A 13,819-nucleotide genomic window follows, 5' to 3' on the forward strand; every position below is an offset into this window, starting at 1 on the left:
ACATTTACTGAATCCAAAAAAAGCTTGCTTTGTTCCTTGGCGAACATCTGTGTGCTCATTTTTTATCTGCCAAAACATATAAATCTCAATTACTGTAGGTCGTTTCTGTGGAAACAAGGTCCCGGCGCCTGTGTTGTCTAGTGGCAGCAGTATGGTGGTTCGTTTCAAGTCTGATTCCAGCGGGTCTGCTAAAGGATTTAGTGCCACTTACACCCTAGCTAGTGCTCCACCACTTACAACCACACCACCAACAACAACCACTGGACCAACTATCAGCACACCGCCTCCGGAAGGTAAATACACTGACAGTAGTTTGACAGAATCATATATGTGACCGTGGACCACAAAACCAACCATAAGGGTCAGTTTTGTATTGTTTTTATTGGGTTTTACATGAATTAAAAGCTGTATAAATAAGCTTTCCCCTGATGTACTGTGTGGTTTGTTAGTACAGTTGAAGTCAGAATTATTAGTTTGGGTAATTAGGCAAGTCGTTGTATAATGATGGTTTGTTCTGTAGACTATCGAAAAAAATATAGCTTAAAGGGGCTAATAATATTGACCTTAAAATGGCTTTTAAAAAATTTAAAACTGCTTTAATTTTAGCCAAAATAAAGCAAATAAGACTTTTTCCAGAAGAAAAAATATTATAGGAAATACTGTGGAAAATTCCTTGCTCTGTTAAACATCATTTGGGAAATATTAAAAAAAAGAAAAACTCACAGCAGGGCTAATAATTTTGACTTCAACTGTATGAGAATATTTGATTGAGAAACAAATATATCTGGATCCTGACAGTTCCTAATCTCTAAATACTTAGAAAATCATCTCATAAGTTGAACAAAATAAGTGTTTGGCAATATACTGTACATTACTGATCAAAAAATAAGTTTCAATATATTTACAGTAGGAAATACCTAAATGTACCAAAATACCTTCATGGAACATGATCCTTACATAATACAGGCCCATAGCAAGGGCGGTTCGAGAAATAAACTTTGTTTTGATTTGATAAATTGATTAAAAATAACAATTTTTTCAGAATTCTTTATTATCACAATCCGACAAGCTAATGCAGCAAAAATTAGTGTGTGAAATATCGCTAAAATGCAGTATTTGAACTTATAATTTAATAGAAATTGAGGAGAATAACTCAGAAAAAAAAGATCCACTCTTTTCAATAGGTTGGCTACGGGCCTGTAATATTCCAATGATTTTTGGCATAAATGAAAAATCGATGATTTTACAGGCATAAAATACTCTAAATTACAAATTATTATTATCATTTATTACTTTTTTCCTTCCTTTATTATTTCACAAAATGACAACTGGCTTCCACATCTAATGGTTTGAATTTTTACATATTTACAAATACTGATTTCTTAACTCTTCTGAAGTTAAATATTGGTATTGTGTTGTCTAAAAATGAACATAAAAATACCCCAAAAGCATCAATCTATTTTATTTTTTAAAATAGAAAATAAATGTCTTCAGTAATGTGCAGAACAAAAAACAAAAATTATGTTTTACTCAAACACATACAGTATTGCATGTTGTAACTTATAAGAAACTGAGAATTTCCAAGTGGTCAATTTTTTTGTCTCTCAATTAATTTGATTAATAGGGTAAGAAAAAAGTTCCTACTTAAAAAAAAAAAAAAATGACAAATATGTGGGCACCCGGCAGGCACACAACACAATAAGACGTTAACATTAGGTTAGATGTAGGTCATGATGTTAGGTGACCAAAATTTAATGTCTAGCTGATGTCTAAGGACAATATTATTAGGACATACAATAGCAACGTGAAAGGACGTTGATATTTGGTTGATATTAGGTTGATATTAGGTTGTGTTGGAAAGTGACTAAAAGCCAATGACGAGTCAACATCTTAAATCATTTTCATATTGACGTCAAATATTGACATTTATCCGTCAGGTATGGCAACCAAAATCCAACATTTGATAGACGTCATAGTGGTAACGTCCACAGAATGTCAAGCTGTAACATCATTAGATGTTGATATTTGGTTGATATTAGGTTGTGTTGGTAAGTAACCAAAATCCACATCGGGCCAACATCTTAAACCAACGTCATATTGATGTCAAATACTGACATTTATTCATCAGTTAGAGCAACCAAAATCCATGTCTGATAGATGTCATATTGGTAATGTTCACACAACGTCAAGCTGTAACATCATTCATTAGATGCTAATATTTGGTTGTTTTTAGGTTGCGTTGCTAAGTGACTAAAATCCAACGTCAAGCCAACATCTAAAACCAACGTCATATTGACGTCAAATACTGACATTTATTCATCAGGTATGACAACCAAAATCCAGTGTCTGATAGACGTCATAGTGGTAATGTCCATACAACGTCAAGCTGTAACATCATTAGATGTTGATATTTGGTTGTTTTTAGGTTGCTTAGCTAAGTGACCAAAATCCAACGTCAAGCCAACATTTAAATCCAACGCCATATTGACGTCAAATACTGACATGTACTCGTCAGGTATGGCAGCCAAAGTCAAACATCTGATAGACGTCATAATGTTAACGTCCACACAACGTCTAGCTGTAACATCATTAGACGTTGATTTTAGGTTGCGTTGCTAAGTGACTAAAATCAACGTCGAGCCAACATCTAAAACCAACGTCATATTGACTTCAAATACTGACATTTATTCGTCAGGTATGGCAACCAATATCCAACGTCAGATAGACGTCAGAGTGGTAACGTTCACACAATGTCAACTGTAACATCATTAAAAGTTGATATTTAGTTGATTTTAGGATGGACGTTGGACATTGAAGTCAGCCTGACGTTGGTCAGGAAAATCATGATGTCAACCTGATTTTCATTTCCAAACAAAATGCAACGTCCCCATGACGTTGGGGTACAAAGTCAATCGGACGTCATGTTGATGTCCTGTGCCTCCTCGCCAGTTAGAGACTTGAGCAAAACTATCTGTATTCTCTTCATTTAATTGATTTTCTCTGTAAGAAAAGGACATTAAATCAGATCTTGTGTGTGTGCGCTATTTCAATTCTCTTGGAGTTGCTGTATTGCAGTAACTCAAATCCCACTCAAAATAACAGACAACATCATTTTAGTGCAGCACTTGAAGAAAATCAATCAGATCTGCTTTGTTAACAAGCCCAATTTGCAGCGGCATCATCGAGCATAACATGCTTTTCTACCCTACGTGAAGCCAGATGATATTTAAGCATGATGAATTTCTCTTTGTGACAATAACTCTCTCTCTCTCTGTGTTCAGACTCGGGCTGCGGCTCCCCTGGGAAGCTGTTTGGACGTAAAGGTCAGATAAACTCAGAGAAGTATCCTCAGGCTTATCCTGCAAACTTGAGCTGCTCTTGGGACATCACAGTGGATGAAGGCTTTCTTGTCAAACTGCGCATCACCGATTTGGCCATCGTGGGTGAAGCGGGTCAATGCGGCAAAGATAAACTCACCATCTCTGATAGTCTGCAGTCACTGGGTAAGACATGACTCTGGAAAAGAAAAGACACAAATGTTACCATTGCGTTGTTTAATAGTAATCACAAAACATGAAACACATTAGTAGCACCCTAAAAAACCAACAGGACTCATAGAGCCCTAGTGAGGGTGTTAGTTAGTGAGCTGGGTTTACAATGAGCGTAGTTGGGTTCAAATTTCTTATTTCATTTTTTGTTGATGTATTGGAGTCATTTGTTTTTACAAAGGGGATTTTAGGAATCTCTTTGTAGTGATAGTGGTCTCTAGTTAGTGATAGGTAGGTCCACAACACATGTACGCAATGCTTATTACACAAACAGGGATGCACAGCAGCACACAAATATCTTTAAATATGAAATACTAAAGGATTACAAATGTAAAAGATTATTATCGTCTACATGAATATAAAAACCGCTACCACCTCCCATGCCTTCTTCATCTTATGGGGTTTTGGAGTCAATTGTTTTTACAAAGGGGATTTTAGGAATCTCTTTGTAGTGATAGTGGTCTCTAGTTAGTGATAGGTGGGTCCACAACACATGTACACAATGCTTATTACACAAATAGGGATGTGCAGCAGCACACAAATATCTTTAAATATGAAATACTAAAGAATTACAAATGTAAAAGATTATTATCGTCTACATAAATATAAAAACCGCTACCACCTCCCATGCCTTCTTCATCTTATGGGGTTTTGGAGTCAAATGTTTGTACAGAGGGGATTTTAGGAATCTCTTTGTAGTGATAGAGGTCTCTACTTAGTGATAGGTGGGTCCACAACACATGTGCACATTGCTTATTACACACAGGGATGCACAGCAGCACGCAAATATCTTTAAATAAGAAAAATTAAAGGTTTAAAAATGTAAAAGATTATTATTGTCTACATAAATATAAAAACTTCTGCCACCTCCAACGCATTCTTCATCTCATGGGGCTTTGGAGACAAATGTTTTTACAAAGGGGATTTTAGGAATCTCTTTGTAGTGATAGTGGTCGCTAGTGAGTGGTAGGTGGGTCCACAACACACATACAGTACACATTGCTTATTATACACACAGGGATGTGCAGTAGCACACAAATATCTTTAAATTTCTCTCCTCCCTTTTCTTAGTTAGGGCGACACTGCAGCCCAGTGATTAGCATTTTTGCCTCACAGCAAGAATGTACCTGGTTCAAGTCCTTACTAGGCCAACTGACATTTCTCTGCAGAGTTTACATGTTCTCCCCATGCCCGCGTTGGTTTCCCCTGGGTTTCCAGGTTCCTCTCACAGTCCAAAGACATGTGACATAACTGAAATTGATTACAGTTTTTTATGATTGCTTAAGCACAATTTTGAAATTAAGGCTCATTTAGTCAAAACACTACACACAATTTTCACAGCCACACACACAAACCGCAGAACACATCAGATCTTTTGCAAAATGAAACACTTCATTCAAAACTTTACTACAATATAACATTCAATATAAATCAGTTTGCTTCATTTACACACTGCTGTAATCAATCTTAAACACTTGTATCATTTCTAACTGACTAATACTGATATAGTCTGGGTTCGAGAGGTATTGCTATAAAGTACATGAACATACTCTATTCACCAAACAGTGATAGACTGATATAAATATTGCCCTATCCTAACAAACCATATCACAAATGTAAATATATATATATATATATATATATATATATATATATATATATATATATATATATAAACATCCCCTGTCTCCTGTTTACCAATCTTCCTCACTTTCGTGCTTATTCTTCCATACTGCAACATTGTCTTCCATATTTATTGAAGACTAATATTTATAGCTTTACTACAGTAAACATGTTTATTGAAGACGAATAGTTTATATGTATTGCTTTTTTATTGTGGTTACATCTGATTGGTGTGTCTACAGTTTTGCAGACGTGTGTGTGCACACCTGATGGCCGTGTTTAACCTATGGTTCATGCGTGTGTTCATTTGAAAGCCTTTGCTTTGAAATTGCAAGAAAATTCCATCATGAAAAATTTCTGTGTCAAAAACATCCAAGTGTGTTTAGTGATTTGCATATGACTGTGTGTAATGTTTTGCAAAAAGTGTGAAGCTGACAATGTGCTTACAGTTGTGCAGATCTAGCCTTGTGTTTTGCTCCTTGAGTGTGCGATTTTGCTAATTGTGGGAAAAGTTTAATTTTAGTGCGTAAGCAATCGTAAAAAACTGTGAACTAAATTGGCACAATAGATAAGCTCTTAGTCGGGATACTATCTATGCCTTCAGTCAGTAGTTTCATAACTAAACAAGGGGAGTTCTCGAGATCTTCCTGAGCTCAAACTCCCTTCTTGCCCTGCAATGGGAGGGAGCCCAGGGCTCGAGGATCTTCTGAGCTCAGGGCTTCTCTGTTGGGACAGCATGCCAAACATGCTGTGTGAACTCATGAGTGTGAACCCTTGAAATTACTCCATGATTAAGAAAATACTGTAAATGGGCAAAAATAAAATAAGCTTTCCCAATTTCTGCTAAGATGAAATTGATATACAATCAGACAAATAATATGTGAAGATAACCCCTGTTCAAAAAACATATAAACAATAAAGTTTGGTGTAAGTGCTACTAAAGTTGAGGTTTTTGCCTTTAACAATATGTGTTTAAGTGAAATCTACACACACAAATTCATAAAGTACAATAATTGTAATTTATAAATGCCTAAAATTGTATTTTGAAAGTTTTTCTCAAATACACTTTATGAAAACTGGAGATAAAGGCCCAAAACATAATCAAAAAAGCCCATCAAACACAAAAAAAATTTAATATTTTAATAATGCATTTACAAAACGGGTTCGAACTGTGCTAATTATATATATATATATATTCAAACATTTAAACAGACGTATTCATACATGATACATCTTCCAGTAATCTAATTAGATGAAATGTGTAAGGCCTGACCTTCGACTCTGTTTTGGGGTTCATAACTAACACTAAATGGCACCGCTGGCGCAAGAGTGGCTGGCGTTCACATTGCTCTCTTATCCCGGCGTACAAAGGCTGTAAAACCTGATTATCATCAGTCTCAGCAAGGCATGAGCCAGCAGGCGGGAGTACGATAAATTACAGCTCCTTATTGCTGAACATCAAACAGAGCTGTGAGCGGCCGATATGCTTATCTGCAGCAGCTTTTCAAGCACTGCACAGCAGATACTGTCAGAAACCCGGAGCAGGGTCTGGGAGAAAGTGTGACGGGGAAAACACTGAGAGTTTGGGAGGTTTGAACTATACAAAGAAAGGACAGAGAGGACAAGTTTTGCTGGATATTTGCAGAGGAAGTGTAGAGGAATAGTATGCGCCAACAAAGTCAGCATGACTTTGTTTTTGTCCATTGGACTAAAAAAGTTGTCTGCACTGTTTTCAGTTATGATGAATGAGGAATGGGGCGACATTGGTGGCTCAGTGGTTAGCACTGTCACCTCACAGCAAGAAGGTTGCTGGTTCGAGTCCCAGCTGGATCACTTGGCATTTCTGTGTGGAGTGTGTATGTTCTCCAGGAGTTCGAGTGGGTTTCCTCCAGTGCTCCGGTTTCCCCCACAGTCCAAACACATGCGCTATAGGGGAATTGGGTTAACAAAATTAGCCTTAGTGTATGAGTTTGTGTGTGAATGTGAGAGTGTGTGGGTGTTTCCCAGTACTGGGTCGCGGCAAGAAGGGATTATGCTAAAACAGTTGGTGGTTTATTCCACTGTGGCGACCTCTGAAATAGAGACTAAGCTGAAGGAAAATGAATGAATAAATGAATGAATCTGGAATGGAGCCTTCATAAGGCACCAAAAAGGTCTACAAAACTACAATTCAAGCCCAATTTGTCTGATAAAATGAATTCTTTGTTACCAATCCCTGTATAAAAAACGTCCGGTATAATATTTAAAAGATCCTGTCAAGAAAAGGATTTAACTAAATTAAAATAATTTAGGTAAATGAAATCAAGCACATATATTTTTGATGAAATATTCCATTAAACCACTGAAACGTACAACCCAACCAGTTAAAAGTTAAGGTAACTCAGACTGTTTGAGGACACTGATTGATTAAAATGAATTGTTCACAACTAAAAAAAAATTATGTTCCTAAAAGGTTTTGGTCCACGAAAAAGGGAAGATTTCGGTAACACTTTACAATAAGGTGTCTTAGTTAATGCCTTTACTAACATGAATTAATCATGAACAACACTTGTACAGCATTTATTAATCATAACTGAACATTTACTAATGCATTATTAACATCCAAGTCCATGCTTGTTAACATTAGTTAATGCACCGTGAGTTAACATGAACTAACAATGAACAACTGTATTTTCACTAACTAACGTTAATTAACATGAACAAATACTGCAGTAAACGTTTTGTTCATTGTTTGTTCATGTTAGTAAATGCATTAATTAAAATTAACTAATGAACCTTATTGTAAAGTGTGACCAAGATTTCTTAATGTTCAATTGACAATAAACTATTTTTCTATTCTGTACTATAAACTGAGTAGTGGGACACAGATAAAGCATCCTATTTTGGTGTCAACATTAAATGCAATTTTATATTAAATTATTAAAGTATTTTAATGTTTCACTTATTTAATTATTTTCATTCAGTGCAAAGATATATTTATGTAAAAATGTAAAAAATTACACATAAATGTAAAAATTACACTTATTCTGACTTGTGTATATATATATATATATATAGTGTTGGTGGTAAGGCATTACAAGTAACGCGTAATAATATCACTTTCTAAGTAACGAGTAAAGTAACGCATTAGTTTTAAAAAGTAAATATTATTTGAGCTACTTTATAAAAATGTAATGCAAGTTTAGTTTTTAGTTTAACTCATTTGTTTTAAAAAACTGTGTCACGCTGAATTCCGCACGCGATGAGAGAATGAAGAAACAGACAGAAAGGAAGATGCCAGAGCCTTTCAGTTCTGCTATGGAAAAATTCTCATTATTTTGAACAAATGGAAGAAAAGGAAAAGAGGATTATCTGAATGGACAGTGATTTTACTTTATAATAAGACAAAAAGTACAAAAGTAGTAAACGCATTGCTTTAAACTTTCATTAATCTGTATATACAACATGTATAGCTGTTCTCAGAAGATAACATTATCCTACAGTCAGTTTTTGATGTGTTATTTTAAAATGAAGGTTATACAGTGTGTTGTTAATCTCAGAGCTCCTCTATTTAAAAAAAAATTAAAAATGAAATAAAAACACTGCAAGTTCTAAAAGAGATCAATCCTTAGCCAGGTCAGAAAAGTAACACAAAAGTAATGTAACGCATTACCATAAAAAGTAACTATGTAACTGTACTAGTTACTTTTTTGGGGAGTAACGCAATATTGTAATGTCCTACTTTTACTGTAACGAAGTAAAGTAACTTTCCCCAACACTGTATATAGCAAAAAAAAAACATAAGTGTCAATTAGTATTTTCTGCTCGCGTTTTTTTTTTTAATATATAATTTGAATATTATTGAATTTTGAATATTCAAAATTTGAACAAGTATTTTTTTCTATATATTGTTACACATATTAAAATCTTAGTTGGTTTCTTGTGTAAATTAAGCACACTAAAAAAATGCTGGGTTGTCTTAAACCAACTTTGGTTTAAAAAAAGTGTCATTTAAATATAATTTATAAAATGACCCAATGTTGGGATTGTCCATATTTGACCCAACATTGGTTTAAAACAACCCAGCACAGTCTAAAAAAAACAGTTTTTTATAGTGTGGTAATGTATGATAGTCATTAATTTTGGCTCAAAAATAAATAGGACAGACACAATGTAAAATACATGAACAAAAATAAATCTTCATTACACTATATTTTTGTCTCTTCCATCCCTGCTAATTCAGTAATATATATAAATTTTATTTACTAAATGTGACTTGTGGGTTTTACATTAATACAACTCAACTCAACTGCCAGGATATTACATAAGATGAAACAAACGAATAACAACAAGTTTTGGTCCACCAGCAGTCATAGATTGTGCGGCTCATTTGTCTTGACATTGTGTCCTTACTTGGCGGTCGCAAGCGCATGTGTGTGAGTATGTGTGTGTTCCTCACATCACTTTCTTCACCCTGCTGTCAGGTTGAAGTGGTGTGTGAGTATTAGTTCTGCTGACAGTCTGTGTTACCCTGAAGAGAAGAAGCGTACAAACAAGAGTCTGAAGAGAAAAGCAGAACAAACCATGCCAAACTACACTCTAGTCTATGGAGGAATTTACAGAGGATGAATTGGACCTGCTAGGGTGAAACTGATTAGCACACATGGCGTGAGCGTTCATTTCCCTCACATAATTAGATGCCATTTGATAAATGAAATACTCATTATCTTCGTGTGAAATGGAGATGATAATTACTTAGGTTTTTTTTTTAAAGAGCCCCTATTATGCATTATAAAAGAACATATTTTGCTTTTGGGGGTCTCCAACAACAGGCTGATAAGCAGGGGCGGACTTGGTGATTTGGGGGCCCTAAGCAATTCCAAGTATGGGGCCCTAGCATTTTTGAAAAATAAACTCATGTTAAAAAGTATATATATATATATAAACGTTGTTTACGAGGCTTGGACGAAGCGGACAGGTAAGAAGGTCACGTGACATACATTTTGCAACACTTAGGACTACTCTTCTGTATAGTACATTAGGTTAGGGGCGAGCGCCACCCCTTGTACTTTTGGATAGATAGATAGAGTAGACAGTCAGGACTCGGAAGACTCTTCGTGTGTTAATTATTTTGTTTCACATAGTTAGTTATCTAGATGCTTCTGGGAAGTTAGATTTAGTTTGGGTTTTGTTCTTTTCGTTTCTTTAGCACCGCCCACGTCCCTTCTGCCAGCTCTCCTGTCTTTGTATTTGTTTCAGTGTTGTAAATATTGTAAATATTGTATATTTTGCCTTACTTTATTTTCTTTATTTTGGATTTATTCGTTGTTTTTGTTCACTTTGGGAAACATAAATAATAAAAAAAAATCACAATTTTGGTATTATTTTGGTTGTCTTTGGCACTTATTTACTGTTGGTATAAATATATTTTAATTACAAATAAATGTCAAAACCCACCATCCCCTGGACTAACATCAGGGGTTTGTAACAATATATATATATATATATATATATATATATATATATATATATATATATATATATATATATATATATATATATATATATATATATATATATATATATATATATACACGGTTAAAGTAAGATTTATTATCCCCCCTTTATTTTTCTTTTTTTCTTTTTTAAACATTTCTCAAATGATGTTTAACAGAGCAGGGAAATTTTCACAGTATGTCTGATAATATTTTTTCTTATGGAGAAAGTCTTATTTGTTTTAATTCGGCTACAATAAAAGCAGTTTTTAATTATTTAAAATCATTTTAAGGTCAAAATTATTTGCCCCTTTAAGCTATTTTTTTCCCGACTGTCTACAGAAAAACCATCGTTATACAATAACTTGCCTAATTACTCTAACCTGTCTAGTTAACCTAATTAACCTAGTTAAGCCTTTAAATGTCACTTTAAGCTGTATAGAAATGTCTTGAAAAATATCTAGTCAAATATTATTTACTGTCATCATGGCAAAGAGAAAATGAATCAGTTATTAGAGATGAGTTATTAAAACTATTATGTTTAGAAATGTGTTGAAAAAATCTTCCCTCCGTTAAACAGAATTTAGGGGGAAAATAAACAGGGGTGGTGGGGGGGACTAATAATTCTGCCTTGAAATGAACATGTGCGTGACATCAAAATCTTTTATTATTTGTAGTTTCTACTGCAGCGATATCAATCTCTGTAGTTCTAAAAAACAGAAAACTCTTAGCACCCCAAATTGTGCTGCTGTGCAAATGAAGCTCTAAAACACATAAATAGGCTTTGGTCTTTGTTGAAAACAGTGTGATGTAAATGCCCCTTGGGGTGAGTGGTCATGTAAAAGTACATTTCAGCTTGTCTTGTTGATGCACAAAACTTTATCTAACACTATAAGCGGACTTGAGTGCAGCTGATCCAGAACCAGGCCTTTCAGTCATCTGACTCTGAGCCAGGAGATGCACAAACTTTCTCTTATTTATCTCTCTCTCTCTCTGCAGGCACACACTGTGGATTTATTCTTCCTCCGGTACTTATCAGTGTCAGTAACAAGATGTCTGTGCGTTTCCAGTCAGACGCTCGACTAGCCGACCGTGGCTTTTCTGCCACATGGGAAGCGGTGTATGCAGAGGACCTTTCTGGTAAAACACTTTGCAAACTTATAAAGACATCTACTGCAGCCACACGCACACACACACACACACACACACAAACACAAACACAAACACACACACACACACACAAACACAAAGATTTTGTTTGTGTCTCCTATAGATATTCTGAGGTAATGATGGGAGAATATCGATGCAGAATAACTTTTGGGGAATGTACAATCAACATCATTTAATAAGGCAATTCTAACAGTATTTTAGTAATATTTTAGTCCCTGTTTACACATGGTATTAAGATTAGGATAGGATTCTCATTTACACCAGCTGTTTTAAAGGGACAGTTCACTTAAAAATTAACATTTCCTCATTATTTCCTCACACTCAAGTGATTCTAAACTTTTACGATTTTCGCAAAACAAGATATTCTGAAGAATGTTGGGGACAAAAGCAGCCATTGAGATCCATAGTAGAAACAAAAAACTCTATGGAATCAATGCCTTGGAAAAAAATAAAAATTATATAATTTTTAGAATTTTATATTTTAGATAATTTGATATTTTTTTATATTTTATATTTTTATTCTATAATTTTATATTTCATAATTCATAAATTTTGTTGTAAGAATGACAAAATCTTAAAAGTATAATGTTTATGTCTGATATTTTATTTAATGATATTACAATATTACAAAAATTCCAAACTACTTAAAATGAATCTGAATTCACAGACTTCCTGACTATTTTTTTTAGAACAATCTAATTGTTTTTGTTTGTTCAATCCACTTAATTTGTAAAAACAATTAAGCTAACTTTAATCAATTTGTGTTTGGACAACATAAAGAAATTGTGTAGAACCCAACATTTTTTATAGTGTTGAACCTGTAATCATTCAGTTTTGAAAGGTGTTTTATATTTAATTCATGTTTATTTTATATTTCTACAATTTTAATCAAACATTTACACAGAAGTTCTAAATACTGTGAGAATATGATCAATGAGTTTTAATGGTCAGTTCACCAAAAAAACGAACATTTCCTCACTAACGCAAGTGATTCTAAACTGAATTTCTTTCTTCTGTTGAACGCAAAACAAGACATTCTGAAGAATGTTGGGAAAAAAGCAACCATTGACTTCCATTGTAGGAATGAAAAACACTATTTTATAAAAAAAAATCATTGTGAGATCTTTAAAATTCTTACAGTTTACTTTTATTTAACAATATTATTATTTTTTTGTTTACTCAAAAAATGATTTTTGCTCCTTGTTCAAACCACTTAAAATAAGCTGAATCCACAGAATTTCAGAGTATTTTTAAACTTTTTAAAACTTATTTGTTTTATGTTCAATCCACTTACATTTTTAAAAACAATCAGGTTAACTTAATCGATTTAAATTATACTGTTGGACCTGTAATCATACGTTTTGGAAATAGTTACATGTTTAGTTCATATTTATTTTATATTTCTACATTTTTAATCAAATATTTACACAGAAGTTCTAAATAAAGTGAGAAATATGAATTATTAGATTTCTGAGTATATACTTTTAATGTAAAAAAAAGTCCCTTACGTGTGGTCAATGTACACTACCTTACAAAAGTTTTGTCGTCGATCCCAATGCTAAGAGGAACAAATAATAACTTCTATTTGATCATTTGGAGAGTGGCAGAAGGTAGATTTCCTACGTAGAACCTGCATGGATCCAAAATTCTCACAGAATCAGTCAAGTTTGGTTAAAGAAAAATCATGGTTTGGGGTTACATTCAATATAGAGGCGTGCGAGGGATCTGCAGAGTGGATGGCAACATCAGCAGCCTGAGGTATCAAGACATTTGTGCTGCCTATTACATTACAAACCACAGGAGAGGGCAAATTCTTCAGCAGGATAGCGCTCCTTCTCATACTTCAGCCTTCACATCAAAGTTACCGAAAGCAAAGAAGGTCAAGGTGCTCCAGGACTGGCCAGCCCAGTCACCAGACATGAACATTATTGAGCATGTCTGGGTATTGAAGGTGAGGAGGCAGTGAAGATGAATCTAAAGAATCTTGATGAACTCTGGGAGTCC

The 13,819-nt window shown here is 34.3% G+C and overlaps 1 protein-coding gene and 1 long non-coding RNA gene across 2 annotated transcripts in view; one reads left to right on the top strand and one right to left on the bottom strand.

Annotated features, from left to right (window-relative positions):
- zgc:154142 (uncharacterized protein LOC555481 homolog) overlaps positions 1-13,819 on the top strand; it is a 45,384-nt gene that overhangs the window by 12,826 nt on the left and 18,739 nt on the right. Inside the window, 3 exon segments of the mRNA XM_056456551.1 lie at positions 99-293; positions 3,282-3,503; positions 11,645-11,785. Coding sequence (XP_056312526.1) covers positions 99-293; positions 3,282-3,503; positions 11,645-11,785 — 558 coding nt within the window.
- The window catches only part of LOC130225503 (uncharacterized), a 22,031-nt gene continuing 9,706 nt past the window's right edge, over positions 1,495-13,819 (bottom strand). Inside the window, exon 3 of the long non-coding RNA XR_008837744.1 lies at positions 1,495-3,516. This is a non-coding gene — a long non-coding RNA (uncharacterized LOC130225503). The remainder of the gene's footprint in view (positions 3,517-13,819) is intronic.

This window comes from Danio aesculapii, chromosome 1 (assembly GCF_903798145.1).
Source record: "Danio aesculapii chromosome 1, fDanAes4.1, whole genome shotgun sequence".
NCBI classification, from domain to species: domain Eukaryota; kingdom Metazoa; phylum Chordata; class Actinopteri; order Cypriniformes; family Danionidae; genus Danio; species Danio aesculapii.